The following is a 23034-nucleotide window of genomic DNA, read 5'->3' on the forward strand; positions in this document are numbered from 1 at the left end:
GTCTCTGTATTAATTATCATTTACTTCAAGATAAAATTTCCCTGATAGGGGTTGAACAGTGCCCTGATATATGGGTATAACAATGTCACTAGGAGTCATTTTGTTATTATGTTCCTTTAGCCAAATAATAGCCATAGATTTTTTCCCCCTAGGCCCATATAGTCTCAGATTCTTGGCCACTTTAGCAGTATCATGCATGAGTTTCATCTGATACAGTGGACCTAAAGTGGTTGAAAGGATGGAGAGATGGTTCAGTGGTTAGGAGTGTTTGCTGCTCTTCCAAAGGAACTAGGTTTGGTTCCCTACACCCAGAGGATCTATCACCCTCTTCTGGCCTCTGCGCTCAGGTATACATACCCATCCACAGTCACACATGGACACAACACATGCAATCAACAATTAAAAACATTTTTGTTTTGTTTTTATAAAAAGTGTTTGGTTACTCCCATAATATTATGCCAATAATTCTGCTTCATTTGGCTGAACATGTATCCTGCATTCCTTCAGTCTCTCAACATAAAAAGAAACTTAATCACCACACCAAAACTTGACTTGTCTTGATATAGACCTCAAGGTAAAACCTCCAAGCAAATAATTTCTCACTGTTAAACATTGAGATCCAAAGATTTCCTAGACAGGCGTACACACATATAGAAGGTGAGAAACCCCCTTGTTTGTCTTCAAGTGGAAGACTCTAGAAGGCCGGTGAACTCGAATTTCTAAGCTCTGATGAGTTGGTAATCAAGATTCCAGTCCAAGTCCCAAGGTTTGAAAGCCAGGAGTACCCAGGTCAGAAGGAGATCAAAGGCCCAGGTCTATCAGCCAGGCAAAGCACAAATGCGATCTTCCTATGCTTCTCTGTCCTCTTCCAGCCCTCAGTGGGTTGGTGGTGGATGGACACCACCTCAGTATGTCAGCTTTGAAAGCCACCTTCCTTCACATGGCATTGCTCTTGAGCACTGTTGGAGTGTGTAGTCTGTCACTCTATGGCTGAGTCCATTGTCTGGTTGTATCACTTGGCTTATCCATTCTGGGGTTTGCTAGTCACCTAGCCCACATTACTTGTAAACTCAAGGTCAGTGAGAGGTTCCGACTGTACAAACAAGGTGAATGATGCCTGTTGAACAGCAGCTAAGGTTGTTCTCTGGTCTCCACACACATGCACACAAATATGCTCCTGCACGCACATTCACTTGCACATATACATGCTTACATGCACTAAAAGATACACTCCAAAACTGGCATGCTCAAGTCTGTAGCTAGCCATACCTAAGGCCCTCAGAGTGATGCTGTTTGCCCTGTTAGCTTTTACGTTCCAAGATTTAAGGATGATCTGTTCTCCAGTGATTCCCAGACTCTCTTGAAACACTATGACAGGTTGTGTTAGTAAAGTATAAGCTTGGACACTTGTTAGAAGCCTAACCCATCCTCAATGTGTCAGGGCACTGCAGATAAGCTTGGAACCATGTTCCCTCCCAGAATCCACAGTCTACAGTTAGGCCTGTAGTGAACCCAAGTTTTCCTGAGTTTTCTGTAATAAGTCATCAGAGAGCTTTCTTCCAGCACACAGAAATTTTTGCCAAAAAAAAAAAAAAAACCTTGTTGGCCACATAAAAATCACACTTCTGAATTTTTAGTGCACAAAATAGTGGTTTATAAGAAAAGTGCTTTTAAGATGTTTTGAACCTTACTAGGACATACTCAATTTTAGTTAAAGGGTCTCAAGAGCCAAGAGAGGTACGTAGTATTAACCATTCTATTGACGTTCAAGATGACGGGTGTTTCTGGGCTTCATAAAATAATTATAGACAAAAACAATGTGGTGTCAGACATTTGCTTGAAAATAATTAAAATACAGGGAGGGTAAAGGCAATTAAGCATATGAAGGCATTAAGCCAGCAGTATCAGCCTTAGTCACAAACGAAGATGGGTGGTGGGGACATGAACTCACTACTAGAGCCTTCTTTCTCCTTTTGTGTATGTTTGAATTTTCCTGTAATTGTTTTTACAAAAATCCTTACAGATTGACTATGAAAGGTGATATTTTATACAAAGATAAGTGCTGTGGATACCGTTCTATATAAATAAAACACTGATGGCCAGTGACCAGACAGGAAGTATAGGCGGGACAAGGAGAGAGGAGAATTGGGGAAACAGGAAGAAGGAAGGAGAGACACTGCAGCCACCGCCAGGATAAGCAGCATGTAAAGACGCCGGTAAGCCACCAGCCACGTGGCAAGGTATAGATTTATGGAAATGGGTTAATTTAAGATATAAGAACAGTTAGCAAGAAGCCTGCCACGGCCATACAGTTTATAAATAATATAAGTGTCTGAGTGATTATTTTATACGTGGATTGTGGGACTTCGGGGCTTGGTGGAGCCTGGAGAGAAGCCCTCCAGCAACAGATAAGCATTATAACCTTAGCTAGATGCTATATTCACAAAAATGAATATTTGTACTTATCAAAAATGCCAGTGTCTTCTACATGAGAAATTAGGAGTAGGGTCTTAGTGAGGCTGTGCTTGGTGGAGAGAAGCCTGGCCATCATGCTGAGGCCCGAGCTCTAGTGCTGGCTGAGCATAAAAACATGGTGGGAATAGGTAAAAGACCCCTCTTCATTAAGTTGTTTCTTGTGTATGAATTGAGAAAATCAGGCAGATCTCTTCTAATACCCTTCTCTGGGGAATAAGGTAAAAACCACCACTGGATTGAAACTCAGCCTTTGCTTTCTCCTCTCAAGGCTGTATGCCCTGGGCCTAGGGCAGTTCCTGGCCACAGGAGGGGTCAATTATACGTGTTCCTTCAATGAATCAGTGTGTTCCCTCTTTCAAAACCCATTTTCTCATCTGAACCTACTTCTTCCCTACAATGAAAGTAGGACCAGGTCAAAAGCCAAGCTGAAACCTTTCACTGTTTCCAGTCACTTTGTGAAGCCAGAAAGTGGCAGCAGCCACCAGTTCCGCCTTCATCAGCAGCATGGAGGGAAAGTCAACAACCTGTGTCCAGTGCCTGCTCACTGCCCTTCAGGAGCTTCTACCTAACCCAAGATAAGGAGCAGAACCTTCCATGATGAGCAGAGTTCCACACAGCCCAGCATCACCACCGTGCCCACTGGTCATTCCCAGCAACCTCCATTCATCCTCTTCTAGATCAGGCACTCAAGAGAGAGAGAGGCACATCTGGATCTCAGGTCTTCAGGGTCCTCTCTTGGCCCCTCCTTGTAGGTGTGACAGTTACCAAAGCCTCATTGGGGGTTGGAACTTCCAGATCAAAGCTGGAATGGCTACCCACTATAGTGTTCTCTCAGTCTGGCAGTATTTTCCTTCTCCTCTGCCTGGCAGTACTTACTCTTGTTTCGTATTAAGATCATATTATTCCCTTAGACAGATATCCTCTGGACCATACACTCAACTGCGTTACCTATGAAAAACCCAATAATCCCTTCTCTGTGTTTTCAGAACACTCCCCAAAGTTGATTGAGTTGATTAAAGTTCTGTTCTTCCGTGAAATAAATAAAAAAAACCAAGTTTATCTTTCTCTCACTTGTTGGTTGATTCTTCCCTGCTTTTTCATGACCTTCCAAGAAAATTCTTCAGCGTTCTGATAATATTAGATATAAAAACACTTCAGCTAGTCTGTCTGATTCAGCTTCAGTTACTAAAAAAAAAAAAAAAATTGTAAAATCAATATCTAGTTCACATCCAAATAAAACCTGCTCTTTCTCCATGGCTTCAGCTCGATGTGGAATGCTCTTCCACCACCTACTTCCTGCCCCTACAACTCCCTCCCACTTCTGGTGCCTCTACACTCAGCTCAGAAGGTGTAACAGAGTTAGAAGAAAATGATCGAATTGCCTAAGTGGTTCTTCTACACATGCTTCCTGGCTTTCAGAGCCTGCTACATGCTCCAAGCATTCAAATGTTGACTCTGTCAAGTAAAGTGCATTAGCAGGTCACCAGAAATATCCTTGGAACCCTATGCTTTACAACATACTGGTATGGACAATTCACTTCCCAAACTGATGTCCAGTGAGACCCCCAGACCAGCTCAGCGTCTTGTGTCCTGGGGGAACTCCCTGCTGTAGTTGAAGGCCTGGTAGAGATAGCCCAGATCTATCTAGCTTCTCAGTGCTTTCATGTCCTGAATACTTGCCTCTCCATAGCTGGCCCTGCTCTGCTCTCTCATTTCAAGTCAACCTTTGCTGTCCAAATGCTTACTGTCTATAGCCAAGGAAGACACCCAGACTGGGAGTCCAAATTCCTGCAGTCTCTGACCAGATACCTGCAAGACTGTCAGTCACCACTCAGGTGACATCAAATATGAAGGGGAGAACCAGGTTCCTGCTGGTACCTCCTAACCTGTCACATGATTTCTTTGAGGTTTTTGTCAATGCACATTGAAAATGGATGAGAGTACATGTCAGAATCTTCTGATTTTTAGTGAACTTACAGAAGGTACTTGGACACTTATAGTCCATTTTTCTCTGTCTTGGTTCAACTGAAATTCCAGGATGATGGGAATCCTTAACATCCTGTCAATCACAATTCTAGGACTATTTGATGAATGCTTATCTTCTCCACTCAATTGTGATTCCATAAGTATTCTCTATGTTTGTTGAAAGTCAAGAATTCAGTCCCATACAGTACTAGAATAAGATGAGGTTGTAAATAAAAGAATAAAATGAGTGACAGGTGAAAGTTCCCAAAGCCAACCTACCCATCAGTATCACCCAAAGAGCTTTGAAAAAATATAAAGCTTATTCTTATCCATTGGTATGATAGTTTAGTAGATCTGGTTTAGAAACACAGAGATACGATTCATAGAAAGGTCTGCATAACGTCTTAGGAGAGTTCAGGACAGTCTCATAATTGCTTGAAAATATCATGGAGAGATTCTAGGGGAAACAGTGATGAGAAAGGGCCTAGAGAGGACTTGGGTCATCAGGACCTGAAGCAGCCACATGGAATATCTTTAGCAAGACTCTGAGGCTAGAATGACAAGATTTGATTTCTAAGAGAGCTCAGTGCATCTGTGGAGAGGAGGAGAAGCCCAAATCTGTGAAGCCCACCAGACTTCAGAAACTTGGGTGCAGAAGCTTGGTCTTGTATAGTTAGCAACATCCTAGGAAGAAAGTACGTATCATGGTGGCACATGGTAACTATGGATCAGGCTTCTTATGGTAGTTAAAGAAGGACAAGAAAATAGAGTGAGAATTGAAGGACCTAATGCTTGCTCTCTGCTCATTAAATATCAGCTAGAACCATCTTTCTAAAGCAATTCTGGTTACTAACAAAATGGCGTGTGTGTGTGTGTGTGTGTGTGTGTGTGTGTGTGTGTGTGTGTGTCCAGTGGTGTAATGAACCACCTTAGATCTACCAGTTTTTAGGCCAGTTCTGAAGGCCAGTTCTGCACACAGCTTGCCAATTTTGTATTATGTGAATGTCACGCTGGTAGCTTCGAATTGGCTATAGTGGAGTATGCAAATGACGGAAACCTTAGCAACTACAGTTATGAATTTCATTTTTCTCTTTTTGGAGAGCTTGAGTTACCAGAATGCTGCTTGGTATTCTGGGAACATTGGCTGTACTTGAATGAGCTTAACTCAATTAAGTTGAAAAGTAAATAAAAACTTTAAGAAAGTAATAGTTTGATCTGGAAGAAAAAAAATTAAACGCTTAGGAAAAAAAAACAGAGTAAGACCTTGGCCCTGAAGCAAGTAGCAGGTAAAAATGGAATCTGAGGTGTTACTCTAAGCCAAGGCTCCCTTCAGCCTGTTTTCTATCCATAACTTTTTACTGATGCTTCTGAAATAAGTGTAAAAATAACTGCATGAAATAGACCTAAAAAATACTGTCTACATGTGAGTTCTGAACATGCTAAGAGAGCATTTCAAAGATTTGTACTCTCTAGAGAGAAAAGTTCAAGGAAGGTATAGACTGTGTTAAGTTATCTGAAATGAAAAGTGATTTTAGAAAGGACAAAAATCAAATATTGAATGGCATAAAAATACCATGATCTTTCAAATATATGATAAATATTTGCACATAAAATGTGGTAAACACTAGCCAGGTATAGTGGTTCATGCCTTTAATCCCAGCACTTGGGAGGCAGAGACAGACCAATTTTTGTGAGTTCAAGACCAGACTGGTCTACAGAGTGAGTTTCAGAAAGACCAGGGCTACATAGTGAGACCCTGACTCAGGAAAAAATTATGGTAAACACAAGTGTGGAGGCTGAGGTCTGTGGTATCCAGAAGATGAAAAAGCAACGACTAGATTTGATCAGAGGAAGATGTAGAAATACATGTGTAGACATGTGTAGAAATACCACATTGAATATCATTAATGAGGACAGTTACTATGTGTTCACCAAAGATCTTTAATGCAACACTAGAAGAAAATCAGAGAAGATGTGAATGGAGCTGAGAGCAAATGTAAGTATCCATGAATTGTACAAATTAGTAGCTAACTGAAGGCAGAGGATAAGAACACACCTCCCAGCTGAGCAGGTCCCATACATCTTTAATCCCAGCACTGAGGATACAGAGGCAGGTGGATATCTGTGAGTTCAAGGCCAGTCTGGTATACAGAATGAGTTCCAGGACAGCTAGAGCTACATGGTGAGACACTGTCTTGAAAAAAAAATACACATCCCCAGTTACTGGTCAACAAACTAGTTCCTCAGCAGACATTATTCCATTCGAGACAGTTGGAAAAACCCATTAAAGAAGTCATTACTTGGGGAAAAAACTAATAATTAACTAATTAAGAGGCTGGATCGCTTAAAATTAAGCTTGTCTGTGGCTGACACTGATGCACTCTATTAGCACATGTCAAGAACTGTAAGGAAACGTACAAATAATTAAGCACAAGCATTTTATTTGAGGACAAGAAGTAAACCTAGGCACTCTCTACAACTAGGAGTCTACACTGATTTAGAAAATGAAATACCTGGCTGATGTTTAAGACTTTGTTTGCACATGCAATGATGGTGTTCATGGTTTGAAAGTCGACAAATTTAAAGGACCTATGCTCCAGCTTGGAGGATGGATAGTTAAAGGTAGTGTAAATCTCATAGGAATGGTGGTCCACTTACAGTTTTGGCCAAATCTGTGATCGGTGTTCAATTCCAGGACTCTAGGGGGAAAAAAGGAAAAGAAAAAAACTCTTACAATTAGAATTCATATTGTTGAGAAGAATTGGGAAGAAAACAGGATAAAAGCAAGCTTTTTATCACATAATTTCCGTAAATGCTGTCATGTATTACAAATTGCTATTGCCAAGGAGATATAAGAAATACATATCAGATGGGAACAAGGACATTGATTACAGCAACGTTGAACTAGTCAGGCTTTAGAGACACACTCTATCTTTGGATTTGCGAGGAAATGTTGTCTATACAAGCAACAATGGAGTCTGTATCTCCCTCTTTTAAAACACGCAATCATTTGTCTATTCCACAAAGAACAAAGAGAACATTAATACAGTTCTCATAGCCCTCTCTTTTGCAGTACAGAGAACAGAATGAATGGCCCACTTCCTGCCATATTTGCCAAGAGTGGGGATGACAGTCCTTGGTCCCCATCTAAAAACCCTCACATAGTAAATGATTCTTTTCTCTAAGCTAACAACCAATTCCAGTAGGTGAGTAATTCTTTTCCCGGAACCATCTTATAGGAAAATCAATGAAAAAAGGAAAAAAAATTAAATAAGCAAATCTTTTAAAAAGGCCACAGCAAGAGAGATGGTAAGCTTCCAAACTTACCAGTCAAGGAAAGCCGGCACTTACAGTTTGTCCCAAACAAAACCATAATTTTAACTGATCCCTGAGTTGAGCCTTGCTGGATGAATGACTTCCAGGGCCTCTGGCTCTTTGGGACTAAGCGAGAAGATTATTTTTAGTACAACTATTTGGAAATCTTTGAGAACTTGGACCTGCTGTTCTGTCTGGTACCAAAGCAAGTTTCTCACTGAGCTCTCAGGAAATCCTGACTTTTGTACATTGGGAATCCTGCAGCAACCCACCCTCCCAGAGCACGGTATGGTGTTTATTCTCTTTTTCAGAACTTTGGCAAATGTAGAGATCATGGTCCATCTTCATTATGATGGAGTCTTTGGCTCAGTGTGCAAGTAGCTCTTTAGGAAGGATGAAGGAAGTGAAGATCTAGCTCTGAATCTCTGACACTGGCTTCTTTGCCATGGACAATGGTCTCTGGCCCTTGGCTCTCCTGCAGACCATCACAAAGGGGTCCATGAGTGGGTGATACAGACTAGGGGTTAGTTAGTGTGTAGACTCTAAAAATTTTTGCAAATGTCCAAGTTTCTTTTTGCACTGCTCCTCCATCACAGCACTTTACACAAAGCAGCCAAAACTGTAAATCAGGAGCTGTGGTAGAAAATCCTAATGACTATGTATCTTTTTCATTCAACTTTTGTTGAGATTCTACTGTAGCTCAGCCTGTCATATATGTCAAGAATAGGGAGTCTATGTGTTGCTAGGGAAATGAACAAGCAAATAGGTATAAAACTGGTTGTGTGGCCTTGAGGGGGTATGCATAGGTCCAGGAGAAGAAGGGACCTCATTTAAATGTGATCTACATTCCCAGTTCTACACAAGAAAATGGGACCTGCAAGGAGCTAAGGGGCTCATCAGAGAAAGAATGGGGTTTAGAAGCTCCGGTTTCCATCCTGTCCCAAGCTCATAGCCCCTCCTATTGAAGCAAGAAGAAGAGATTCTGATATTGAGCAATGTCTACCTCAGAGGCCAAGGGGAGGTCGAGTTTTGGCCCTTCTCAGTAACCTTTCCTCTTCCTAATGATTTCCAGGCAGAGCATTTTTGGAACTTGAATTAATTGACTCCAGTCTTCTGTCATGAGGTAATAGATGAGCATCCAGTGTTTCTGACAAGATGTCAGTTCAAATCCTAGCTGCGCCATTTTGTGAATTATAAAAATTTTGTCTCTGTGAATGGGACTTGTCTAGGAAAGTTGAATAAAAGAAATCTTATAGTATCTGTCCTTTTTCTGACTTGAGTGTTTTATGATATAATGCCTTGAAAGCCCATCCTCATTGTGCATTCATCAATATGTCTTGTAATTTTCAAAGCTGTCGCATATGTGTGTCACAGCTTATTTATCTGTTAGTTAGCACTTAAGTTGCTCCTTTTAGTAGCTGTGAATGCTGCTGCCATGAACATGAATATGCAAATATCAGTTTGAGTCCCTGTGCTTAATTCTTTGTGGTATATTCCCAGAAGTGGAGTCCATACTTGACCATATTTGAGCCCTTGAAGTATTTTCTAGCATTTGTGTTCTCATGAATAATATTTTCTATTCTTAGAACAAAAATCACTCTATTTACCAAGAAATCTCAAACTACATATATATTTTCCAGAGGCTCAATCTTTACATTGACTTAATCAATGCCTCCCTGAGAGTTTCTTATGGATAATTTGGCAAGAAAGGATTCTATGACTAAAAAATATGCATGCTACTATATACCACATCCTCCCTTAAAGATTCAGAATATGTATTTACATGAAAAGTCTGGCATATACATGTGTTTTAAATGTATGTTTTAAAATCTAAAAACATGTCGCTTTGTTATCTCTAAAGAAAAAGTTAGAGTAGAAAGTCATTTACATTTAGCATTCAGAGCCTGTCTGAGATTAGCATTATATCCAGAGCTTTGATTTTCTAAATCCAAAGAAGCATAAAAGTGGAAAAAAATACATGTCAGTACATATTCTACATAAATTTGCATAATTCAAGCCAATGCTTGAAAGCATATTGCAAGAGAGGGGACTGCTAATGGAGATGTTTTCTCCTGAGGATTTTAAACATATTCTAGGGTTGGATTATAATGTGTAGTGAGTCGTATACTTTGATTAGTTTTATGCTGTGCAAATTATGTCTTTTCAAGCTGTCCAAAATCATTATAATGTAAAGTTTTGACTCGTGTGGTTTATTCTCAGTCTAAACAACCAAATTCCTTGTGATGCTTTAAATTCAGGGCAGTAGATGAAAATGGGTTGTTCAGGAAATGGTGCTGGAAATGTGCAGGTGTATTGCTTCCTCACAGTTTTTAATCAGGAAAACCTGGTGGACCAAGTTTTCATATATGATAAAATAAAATGTGAGAATTGAAATAAATGTAAAATTATGATTAGTATCCTGTAGTGGGGAAAACCTTCTAAACACAATAAATTAAACTTTAGAAAAGGTTTTAATAATAAAAACATTTTAAATGTATGTGAACACAGGAGCTGGAGAGATGGCTCAGGGCTTAAGAGTTCTTGCTGCTCTTCCAGAGGACCCATGTTTGGTTTATAGCTCCCATGTCAAGCTTACAAATGCCTATAACTTCAGCTCCAGGGGATCCAACATCTCTAGCCTGTTCAGGTACTTACACTCACACACATGTACCTACATACTGAGACACATAATAAAAAGAAAATAAATCTTTTCAAAAGTGAGGAAAACCTAGAAAAACATTTTTTCTATTTGTCATAAAGCATATGAGATAGGTAAATATAAATATTCATTATACTAGTATTTTTAATAGTGAAAGAAACTACCCCAAATATCCATTGGCAGGACAATACTTAAATATAACATATGCATATGACTGATACCCTAGAGTCTCTGAAACAAAAGGAATGTGGTGCATCTATGTGAAGAGATGTCAATATAGATAGATGCACTGAGTCCTCTATCCAAAGGTTCCACATGCCGGCATTCAATGAATCACAGAAAAACAGTAAGTAATAATTGTTTATTAATTATCTGCTGCACATGTGCAGACTTTTTATTATTATTATTCTGTAAACAGTACAACTGTTTACAAACATTCTTATTATGTTAGATATTAGAAGTAATCTAGTGGTAAATGACTTGTAGATGTAACCAACAGTCTTATTAAATAAGAAACACAGAACCAATGTAAAAGAGAAAGCCAAGAGGTCAGAGCTCAGAACTAAAATCTCACCCTTCCTCCTGCGGTGGTCCTAGCTCTTCGAAAGAGAGCTACTTCCTGTGTGTATGTCTTTTCATAGTCTTTTTGTTCTGCCTTCTCATTGGTTGTAAACCCAAACACATGACTGCCTCATCACTGCCTATAAGTACAGCCCTCTAGGTCTTAAAGGTGTAAGTCTCCAATGCTGGCTGTATCCCTGAACACACAGAGATCTATGGGATTAAAGGTGTGTGCCACCACCGCCATGCTCTTTCTATGGATCTAATAGCTCTGACCCCTGGGCAACTTTATTTATTAACATACAATTAAAATCACATTTCAGTACAAATAGAATACCACCAATGACCCCAAGTATATAGGACAGTGTGGGTGGGTTATATGCAAGCACAACACTAACTTTTGTCAGGGCCTTGTGCCTCTTTAACTCTTGGTATCTATGGTAGGGTGATGGTCTTGGAACAAATTCCCCACAAACATGGCTCATGTGAGAGCAAAATGAGAATGCTATCTACAGAAAGCTAACTTGCAAAGGACACACAAGAAGTAGGCAGCAGGACTCATCTCCAGGGAAGAAACTAGTATTTAGGAGACAGAAAAACAACATTAGATTCACTTATAATTTTGTTCCTCTTTCCTTTTGATCTTAATAAAAACATTATCCACATACACAAAAAAAGTTTAATATGTTTAAGGCCTGTAGGCTATATAAAACTAAATCAGTTCAGCCCTTAATGTGTAGTCTTAATCACAGCAAAAAGAACCCATGGGTCCAGGAAAAACAATTCAACCTTCTTTTCCTTCTTTGTCTTATAATAGTCTCATAATTTCTCACTAGTTTTTCTTCCACAGAACTCATGACTCATCTTCCAAAAGTCTCTTCTCCCAACTTGGATGTTTGTGTTAAATGCTGTTTTGGTGATAGGACTCATCAATAAATAAGAGAAAGATCCATGCCTTTGTGTAGTTTGGATGTTGTGGGTCCTATCTGAAAGAAATACATACCACAAAATAAAGACAGTGATCATTTAGTGGGCTGAGATGAGAAATGCCATGGGAAAAAAAAATGAAGCAGGAAGAGGGAGGGTTGGGGGATAGAAGAGAGAGCTTTGCAATATTAAATAAGATGAAACTGGTTGTACTGAACAAGATGACATATGAGAAAGATCTCAAGAAAGGGATAAGGAATTAAACCATATGGTCATCTTGGTGCAAGAGTTTCTTACTCAAAAGGAGACCGAAATGATCCTAAGGTGGGTAATACCAGATGACTTTCAGGGACACGGAGGAATCCACTGAAACTAGAACTAGGACTGAGGAATAAAATGAAAGATGAAGTCACAGAGTGTAAGGAGGGCTGTGAGGATCAAGGAGATCTTGTAGATGTGGTAATGTTGACTCTTAAAGGGAACTAAGAGCCACTGTGGTGAGAAGCCACTGTGGTTTCCCATGGTAACCCACACTCTCTCATCTTCATGCATGAACTGAGTCCTGAGACTTGCATGCAGTGAGTACCACAGCACCTTGATCCTCCCTGCAGGTGACTGTTAATACATCATCATCTTGAGTGATACTCAGAGGTCCTGACTGGAGCTGTAAGTAATCATTTAGACTCCCATACCAGACAGTTCTCTGGTGCTTTTGTCAAGGAAAAGCAGTCCATTCCTTCAATGATAACACTGTTTCAGTGGCTTTATTAATTGCTCCTTTGACCATATGCTGCTGCTCCCAGTGAAGTATTCTTTCTCCCAAGCACATTCCATACTACCTGCTTCCTTTGTCTACCGTTAACCAGCTCCCCAGTTCACTCTTTTTCCATAATGCTCCTATGAAGACTTTTACACCACCACCAGTGCCTGGGCTCCCCAAAGCTCCTTTTCTCCCAATATTCTCAAGTCCTTCTCAGAAATACCTCTTGACCTCAGTCGTCAGCCTTTGGTGTTTTGTATGTATATGGTTAAAAGCCTCCTGAGCATCGTCAGGAACTGGCATTTTAATAAAAGCATCCAGTTTTAACGAGAGCAAAGATTGCACATAGGATGCTCCTTCTATTATTTTTGTCTTAGTCTTCTTCAAAACAGCACATATCTTTTCTTTTTCTAAAATAAAAAATCATATACATGTATAATGCATTTTGATCATAGCCATTCCATTTCCCACCATGTTCCCCCACATCTTTCTAATTCATGTTCTCTCTCTCTTTCCCTCTCTCTCTTTCTCATATATAGAGAGATAATTATATATTATAGATATAAAAACTATTATATATGTACATAACACCACACATGTGTATATGCATATATGTGCATATATATATATATATTAGTGTTGTCTATATGTACATGAGTTTAAGGCTGACCATTAGGGCTTAGACAACATATCATGGGGCTTGTCTCTTCAGAAAACTGACTTTCCCTCTCAGCAGCCATAGGCTGCCTATAGCTTCTCAACTGGGGGTGGGGCAGGGACTACTGTGAGCCTTACCCCTACCCACATTTGGGATGTTGACTAGTGTGCTCTTCTGGAGGTCTTGGCAGGCAACCATAGCTGTTGAGAGTATGTGGGAACAACACCCCTGCCATGTCCAGCTGAACCTCTTCTGCAGCAGTCCTCGGGTCCTCTGGCTCTTACCATCTTTCTGGTCCCTCTTCATGAAGTTCTCTGAAGGGCTGCTATTGTTATCAGAAACACAGGATTTGTCAAAAGTACCTTATTCCCGTTTGAACACTAGGATCAGTGGTTTGAGGTTGGTACTGGCCCTGTTTGGGGTGTGATTTAACACAATGTTTCCAGTATTAGAAGTTTGATCCCACTGTGGTGGTTATGAGAGGCAAAGGGAGCTCTAAGGGCTGGAGTCCAGAGCAAAGTCACAAAATAGGCCCTGTCCATTGTTCTGGCTTCCTGTCTCCCCACCCCTCCCACCTTGATACTATATGCCATGGTATGATGCAGTCACATGGCCTTTGAGAGAGCCTGTGCCACATGGCATTTTCAGTCCTCAGATTTTCAGCCTCCAGACTGTTAACTAAATAAACCTCTTTCCCTTGTGAACCCCTTGCCTCAGGCATTTCATTACAGTAGCGAAACACAGACTGATATAATATGGTATGGCAGGTCCAGCACATAGAAAATGACAAAAGTGTTTTAATCCTTGGATAGAGGATCTGGTAACACTGGATATATTGTTTAAGCATTTTTGATGATAAGATCTCTAAGACTTTCGATTATTCCAAAGTCTCATGTACATTTCTTAGGTTATTAATCCTGAGTTGGGGCAAATTTTTTGGGTATAATTCCAAGATGTTACAATCTTTCCATGGACACCATAAAAGTGGTGTGCCCTTTAAATTTTCTGGGGTGGATGTCAAAAATGACATCTGATCACTTTTCCCACATTTTATTAATATTCCCCTTCAAAGAGTATTGTCCAGATCAACCACTATGAAGATTCGGCATGAAAACACAGGCCCAACCATTCAAAAACTACTGGTGTACACAACTCACAGAAACACTTGTGTGCATTCTTCCACTAAAGAAACTGCTCATTCTAAGAATGAAAAATCAGGTCTCCCCAGCTTATGCCACCCTCCCATGACTTTAGCCTGTATGCCAGGGTGTCATACTAATAAATCATTCATTACTCTGTGCATCCAGGCTCGGTGGAGCAAGAAGCCAAGTCCTGTTAGGTTAGACTTGAAGAGACCTGTATCTACTTCACACAGTGCACATGGCACTATGCATGATTTAAGTTCACACAGCTCTTTAATCGACCCCCAGTGCTAACAGTTTAATGGGACACAGAGGCATTATAGCCCGCAGATTTTAAATTAAAGTTTCAGACTCCCCCAGGACATTCACAGTACTGCAATTAACACTAATTGGCATTACACATGATTAACAAGTGGAAAACATGGTTTTTCTGAAAATGCTTCTTTTCTCCCATGAATCTAAGAACCTGATGAATGCATACAAAGATGAGTAGGATGATACCCAGCATGTGTTACATTAGCACAACTCTGTAAACAACTTCTATACACGCAAGAGAGGAGAGAGAAAGACAGTAATTAACATTACAGATAATTGGTCCTATAAGTGCTTTAAATGTTACACGAAAAACGAAGTTCTAAATCACAGGATTGGCACAATATCACATTTCTCCACAACACAGATGCACACAACTAGAAATATGTATATACTGAACTATAAAGGACAATTAATTATCTCAGTAGTGGCAACTGTGCCATTGTTTATCTGAGTCATTTGAATGTGTTGTTTTATAATGCAAAAAGAAAGGTTGTTTTGCCAAATCCATCCATTCTTGCCGAATAAATGCAGCAAAGAGGTGTGTTTAGAACGTTTTCATCTCTCATCTATGTCAGTCCCTGTATTAGGCACTGAGGAGTCTGTGTCAATGATGGATTGACAGCTTTTTAGATCATGAGAGGAAGCAGGGTTCTCGATGTGAGGAAAATCAAATGTTGGAGGAGGCTGCCGCGCACGCCCATCCTTCGGTTCACACCAACTCCGTTGTGCCGAAGCCCCTCCCTGGAGAGTGCACTGATGTCTTTACTTCTCTTCTAGAGCCCAAGATGATTGTCCTGCTCTACGTGACAAGTCTTGCCATCTGTGCAAGTGGACAACCTCGGGGCAATCAGGCCAAGGGAGAGAGCTACTCTCCAAGGTACATCTGCAGCATTCCTGGCTTACCTGGCCCTCCAGGCCCTCCTGGAGCCAATGGCTCCCCTGGGCCCCATGGTCGCATCGGCCTTCCTGGAAGGGATGGTAGAGATGGCAGGAAAGGAGAGAAAGGCGAAAAGGGCACCGCAGGTAAGGAAAGATGAGGCTCTGCAAACACCCCCTCCGCCCCTCCTTAAACCCCTCCCTTTGTCGCCTCTTCTCAGCGGGAACTGCTCCTTCAGTCACTTCTCTAGTCACCTTCCTTAATCATAACAATTGGCTTTACCCTGCCTATGCTTCAAATGCTACTTTAACGCTTTCCAACCGAGTGACAACTTTCTAGGGTGGACATTGTAAGTCGGGAAGCTAAGAAACCCAAGCCTGGTTAAAGGCACTGCAGGAGATGAGCATAGACGGGAATGCACTGCGCATGACCGCTGGAGCTGGACTTCCAACAACTGACGCCTGGAACTATGGATGCGTGGAAGTTTGAACAGACAGACAAATAGGCCAGAGCAGGGAAAGAATTGGGATTTGGAAACTCGGTTTACCACCCCGCTCAGAGTTAATGTTCTAAACAAATATTCGTCAAGGTCTCCTGGATTTTTCCTTGTATACAGCTAGAAGAACAATAGTGTCATATATCCGGCCTTTCCCCGCGCAGCACTCTCCCACCTTCCCTGTTATATAGCTCTTTGCGAAAGGAGAATTGTCCTCTAGTCCTCGATAATTCTCAGGCTTTCCCTCCTACAGACAAGTTAGCCTGGGAAGCTTGCCAGACTCCACAGTCCTTCAGAGAAAACCAAATTGAAATTCTCCAGAGGTTGTGTTAACTCTACAAGAGGAAAGGATTTGGAATCAATCTTTGAAAAATGTGCTTCTGAGTGTACAAGTTAGACAAAAGATAAGAAGGAAAAAAACACATAGATCTAAAAAATATGCCTCTACCCAATCACCACACCTGATTTACTGGGGTTCTGCGACCCAGTGCCACAGTATATATCCAGATTATTGGCTAATGTGTCATCTCCAAACACTCCATGCAGAACGTATGGGGCAAATCAATAGCTGTCAGATGCGTGAGCATTGTTCAATATTAAAGAACCTTATGTAAAGATTCAATGTCAGATAAACCTTGGATTTGGAGCTTAAATGTAGTTATTCAAAGGTGGCTGTCTATAAGGTAGCTCATGTGAATACAAATTATTACTGAGCCATGATTATAAATATCATTAAAATTCTATGACTCAGAGATTATAGTTCTGTATGACTGACCTTTTCAGCTTGCTGTGTCTGGAAGGAAGAGTGTAGTGGCTAATCATACAAGCATTGGCACCAGAGAAACAGACTCAAACCTTGGCTCTTTCAGTTAACTTTACTTAACATCCTTGAGCAAATAGCCTCCTTGAGCTTCATTTGTAAATTGGCAATAGTAAGGGCAATTGTGAAGTTTAAAGATAGCCATATATGCAGAACGTCTTATAGAATAATTGCCACATGCTTAGTACTTGGTAAATGCTATATATTGTTAATTATTAAAGTTTGATCCACAGGTCAAAGATAATTCTGTGGCCACCCAAAGCCACAGAATAAACAAAAAAAAAATGATTAATATATCCATCAGGTAGTTCCACTGTTATTTCAGATAGGATTTAATAATCCTTAAATGCTACAGTTTTAGCCCTATGAAGTCAAGGATAGTCCTATATACATCAATTTATTTATCCCTCTATGTATCCATGCACTATTTACCCAGAAATACTTTTGTGTACCTCTAACTACCAACTTTTATTTCTAGGGAGTACTTTTCATCCTCCACACCAATGTCATTTAGTGCTGAATAATTTTCATGGCAGGGTGAGGTGTTCAGTGTGGTCTTTGACAGCATGTCCCTGGATATCAGTGGCACACCTCTCTCAACTGTAGCAACCAAAACTGGCTCTAGACCAGTGGTTCTCAACCTGGGGTTTATGACCCCTTTGGGAGTCAAATGACCCTTTCACAGGGGTTGCTTATCATATATCATGCATATCAGATGTTTGCATTATGATTCATAACAGTGGCAAAATTACAGTTATGGAGTAGCACCAAAAATAATTTTATGGTTGAGTGTCACTACAATGTGAGGAACTGTATTAAAGGGTTGCAGCATTAGAAAGGTTGAGAACCACTGCTCTAGACATTGCAAACTGTTTCCAGGGACTCAGCTGCTTGAGAAACTGTGCTAGTCACTGGTAACATAGATATTTGTCAGGGAGTGAAGGGAAAGGATTATCTAAGTACATCACTGCAGTAATTCTAAATACTGACCATGTATTAAGAATTCACTATGTGTTGGGAACTTATTATGTTAATATTCACCATTATAGTCTACAGTAACTGTAACATACAATAAAATAACGCTACAAGTAAAACCATTGAGATTCAAAAATAAAGTGACTTTTCCAACCAAAGATTATGCAAATTCAACAGCCACACCTGAGGCTATACACAGCTCAGAGAGGACAGGTGGACCTGACTAAAATTGTGAAGAGAGGCACATATCACTCAGAAACCACATTTGCAAATGAGTCCATGCCTGGGAAGTTCTGTCCAGTGCTTCCTCTCTAGTAACAGCACCAAGTCTTTTCATTTGTGCACCCTTCTTGGATACCAGACTGCCATCACCTCACCAAGTCCAGGCAGAACTAACTGTATTCTTCTTCCAACTTTGCTACCCTAAGCTAGAAATGAAGAGATTATTACACCAAATTATAAATTCTCTGCAAAAACATATCTCACTGGTCTGTAGCAAGCATCATATATATATGAATATTAATCACATTCAATTAAATCCAAATGCATGCTCATTCAAATATTGCCACAACTATGTCCTAAAGCATTCTTATATCTTTTGGTTGCGAGCTTAGCCTTTAACAGCTGAGCCATCTCTCAAGCCTTCTTGAAGCTTTCTTCATTCCAGTTTAATATAAAGATTTTAGTATGTAGCCGGGCAGTGGTGGCACACTCAGGAGGCAGAAGCATGCTGATCTCCGTGAGTTTGAGGCCAGCCTGGGCTACACAGTGAGTTCCAGAAAAGGCGCAAAGCTACACAGAGAAACCCTGTCTCAAAAAACAAAACAAAAAAAAAAAAGATTTTAGTATGTATAAGCCTATCACACTGTGCCCCTATCACATATGAGAGTCTTCAGACATTACATGGTTCTAAACATAAGGTAGATGTATGGATGGATGCATAAATCCATTGATGGAAGGAAGGAAAGAAAGAAGGACAGATAGATGGCTAGATAGATGATGCATGAATGAAAGGAAGGATAAAGTCATTCTAAAGAGAAAATCTAGGTAGGCCCCTTTGAGGGAGAACTAAAGAAACTCTATATGGCTAAGCTTCAGTACATACACATAGTTTAATCCTTAATGCATAATGATTTATCCTTTGCTTTTCCTCCTGAGTATATAGTCTCCTGGTATATGGGAAAATTCTCCATATAAAAAAAGGAAGAAGTCATATATATATTTAAAATTTATTTATTTACTATGTATACAGTGTTCTGCCTGCATGCCAGAAGAGGACACCAGATCTCATTATAATGGTTGTGAGCCATCTTGTGGTTGCTGAGAATTGAACTCAGGACCTCTGGAAGAGCAGTCAGTGCTCTTAACCTCTGAGCCATCTTTCCAGCCTCCATATACATTATTGCTACATTTACTCTATGACTAGGTGATCTGCAGTTCAGGATATTAACTATGTATTACAAGGAAAAAAATTAAGCACTAAGATTGTAAAGAGTTCCTCATATTTATAATTTGCATTTCAGTATTTATGAGCTGTTCTCAATAAGTTTTCAAGAGGGTGAGACCTCAAGCAACCTATGCCAAACCTTTATTTCAATGACTGGGCAGCCTAAGCCAGGAAGACTTACACCTTCTCCAGATTCACTACCCAGTCCACAGCTGAAGTGTGTTCTGTCTCAGGCATGGCCAGTCACTGTTGACTGTGTTGCCTGCTAAGTTGGAGTAGACTTATATCCAATATCTCTGTATTCCAAATAGAGCCCTTGAAGCCAGAAGAGGAGTGACTAACCCAGAATCTTATAAGCACCATGATTTGAGTTTGTAACAAAGTCCTATGGTTACAATTGTCAGTGAAACATAAATGGTTTCATTATTGTATTGGAGATCAGTGATGATGGCAGAAAAGGTTAAGCTACTATTGAAGCTCAAACCCAGATTTCAGACTTTGTGGTCTTTGATTCGTGAATGACAAAAGAAGTTTCTACTCCCTTCTACCCCAAAGAAGCAAGCACTGATGAAGCTCAGACTGTTAGGACTTTGTTTCAGGAGACACCTATCATGTGGGTTCTGCTTGGACCAGTAGAGTTTCAACTTAACAGGACCATCTGCGTTAAGGGGACATCACTGTTGTTGATAAAAATGCTGATCTTGTCTCACCGACAGCGGTGACATTCACTGACAATAACCTCCATGTGTCATAAACTGCTGCACAGCCATTTCATAAGGATTAAAGCACTGTGCTTGACATTTTGAGGGTAAAGCTTTAATTCTCCTAAACTTTACATTACCAAGATATTTCCTTGTTAATCTTGCCAATTAACAGGAAAAAAGAATCACGTTATCACATGCATGCACTGAAGTATCTACAGCACTCCAATAATTGATAGCAAAGCACCAGCAAGATAAAGGGCTTAGCTGAGTAAGAGTCCCTGAGAAGAAAACCATGGTTACAAGTGAAACCAGGCATTAAAAATACATTTCCTGAATGACAAAAATATATATATAAAACTGAAGACCAACAATTTGGATACTTTGTATGGAAATACTATTATCCAAGTACTATTTATGACATGGATTTGGTCACAAAATAAAAACCTTTTGTTACACTAATTATTGCTGTTTTATAAAAGAAAAAGTCAATTTTGCTGATGGCTTTCAATTAAGATCATTTTTTTTTCTCTAGCCTCTACTTAACCTGCAGATGTAAAGATTTGGACATGCAGAAAATAATCCTATACAGTGGCTTAAAATTCTTTCACATCCATTGTTTTTTCTATATGTAAGGGGCCCCAGAGAGGTTAGGAGTTATGTCTAAAGTGATACATTCAGTGACAGAGCCAGCTGCAGGGTAAGAGGAATTTAGATGGAGGGGAGAAAGACACCATAAGGTTGGGAAGGCTTAGGATCCTTCTAATCCTAATGCATAATCGAGTCCCTTTGCCTCCTCAGGACTTAGCTTTCTCCTCCAAAAGCAGAACTGCAGAATGGTGAAAGCAGCCATCACTTTTCAGTTACAGTAGCATATGACACCCCAATGTTCCAGGTTCACTCAAAGTTTACAGGGTCAACCAAACCCATTCCCCTCAAGGATGGGGTGCCCAGGCTCCAGAGTTGGGCAGGTATGTGCTCAGATCGCAGCTCCATCACTTAGTAGCTCTGTTCTCTTGATTCAGTTTCTTTCTCTGCAATGAAGTTAACAATTCTCAGTTTTTAAAGTTGTTGTGAGATTTAAATATGATAATGTGTGCAAATGAAACATTTAAATTGGTCCTTGTATATAGGAAATAGTTGATAAATAGCAAATTTGATCCTGATTAATTATTTTATTATTAACACTAACAGGGATAGAGTAAGACAAAGACTAAGCTAGTCTCCAGAGCATCGTCTGGTTCTGTCTCCCCTCGGGACTCACTGTAGGAAAAATACTAGCATGCTCTCTGATATCTTTCTGCAGTGACAAGTATCTGGATATGATTAATATGCACCAGGTGATATATGTCTTCAAAATAATAGTTTATTAGTCTAATTAGTCTAGGTCTAATTGAAGTCTCAAATACTGGAGAAAACCTATGTGAAGTTTTTCTATTTTCATTTTTAGTATATCAATGATTTCCAAATGCCTTTTAGTTAGCAGGAAGTTGTTGATAGTTTATTAACAAGATATGATTGGAGTGTGTTAGCAGTGTGTAGGGATGTTGTGTGTGACTCTCTAGAAGAACTATTAATTTAGCTATGAATTGTTTTTGAAGGTCTAAAAGGTAAGACTGGACCCCTGGGCCTCGCTGGTGAAAAAGGAGACCAAGGAGAGACTGGGAAGAAAGGACCCATGGGACCAGAGGGGGAGAAAGGAGAAGTTGGTCCAGCTGGGCCTCCTGGGCCAAAGGGAGACCGAGGAGATCAAGGGGACCCAGGGCTGCCTGGAGTATGCAGATGTGGGAGCATCGTGCTCAAATCTGCCTTTTCAGTTGGCATCACAACCAGCTACCCAGAAGAAAGGCTACCCATTGTATTTAACAAGGTCCTCTTCAATGAGGGGGAACACTACAACCCGACCACAGGGAAGTTCATCTGTGCTTTCCCAGGGATCTATTACTTTTCTTATGATATCACATTGGCCAATAAGCACCTAGCAATTGGGCTGGTGCACAATGGGCAGTACCGAATAAGGACCTTTGATGCCAACACAGGGAACCATGATGTGGCTTCAGGGTCCACAGTCATCTACCTGCAGCCAGAAGATGAGGTCTGGCTGGAGATCTTCTTCAATGACCAGAATGGCCTCTTCTCAGACCCAGGCTGGGCAGACAGCTTGTTCTCTGGATTTCTCCTCTACGTTGACACAGATTACCTGGATTCTTTATCAGAAGACGATGAGCTGTGACCTGGACTGCAGACATGAATGTTACATCATGAACACCATGAAGGCTTACACTTTGATTCAATCTGGGGAGCTAGAAGGTGGAGCAAGTGAGAAGAGGATTCAAAAACTCCTTTTACAGACAGCTCTGGCAGAATTTATCAAAATAAGGCAAACCACCGACCAGTTGAAATCACAACAAAACTAATGGTATAGAATAGACCCAAACACGAAACCCTTGAAAGTAATGATGATAAATATTTAAGAAAATTAAAGATAATTTTAACAAATTTGAATGTCCTTAAAGATACAACCAGCGGGTAGTGACCCTGACTCATTAAACATTCATAAAACTCCAGTTTTGTTTGTTATTTAGGATAATCATAACATTACAGACAAATTCTTTGACAATTCTCAAGAGTCAAAGAAAAGCAAGAGATACTAAGAATTTTCTAACAAATTAAAATGGAGTGATAAATTATTTATTCCTTTATGCTTTTATATGTACACTCCACAACTCTGTGTATGTATGTGCGCATGTGCACATGTGTGTGTGTGTGTGTGTGTGTGTGTGTGTGTGTGTAAGCCAGAAGACAACATCAGCTGTCACTCCTCAGGTGCCGTCCATCTTGTTCTTTGAGTCAGAGAGTTCACTGAACCCGGAGCTCACTTCTCGGGGTCGCCTGGCTGACTAGTGAGCCCCAGAGACTCCCTGTTCTCATCTCTCCCACA

At 40.3% G+C, this 23034-nt stretch overlaps 1 protein-coding gene across 3 annotated transcripts in view; it reads left to right on the top strand.

Annotated features, from left to right (window-relative positions):
- C1qtnf7 (C1q and TNF related 7) overlaps positions 1-22660 on the top strand; it is a 103934-nt gene extending 81274 nt beyond the window's left edge. For 2 of the 3 annotated variants that reach the window (XM_028892923.2, XM_028892919.2), the window contains exons 2-3: positions 15555-15800; positions 21695-22660. In XM_028892923.2, the coding sequence (XP_028748756.1) occupies positions 15563-15800; positions 21695-22326 (870 nt within the window). In that variant the 5' untranslated portion in view covers positions 15555-15562 and the 3' untranslated portion in view covers positions 22327-22660. Of the gene's footprint in view, positions 1-7945; positions 8042-15554; positions 15801-21694 lie in introns of those variants that run through there. The other variant, XM_028892924.2, reaches the window with a different exon arrangement.
- The last annotated feature ends 374 nt before the right edge of the window (positions 22661-23034 follow it).

Source organism: Peromyscus leucopus, chromosome 10 (genome assembly GCF_004664715.2).
Source record: "Peromyscus leucopus breed LL Stock chromosome 10, UCI_PerLeu_2.1, whole genome shotgun sequence".
In the NCBI taxonomy this organism is placed as follows: domain Eukaryota; kingdom Metazoa; phylum Chordata; class Mammalia; order Rodentia; family Cricetidae; genus Peromyscus; species Peromyscus leucopus.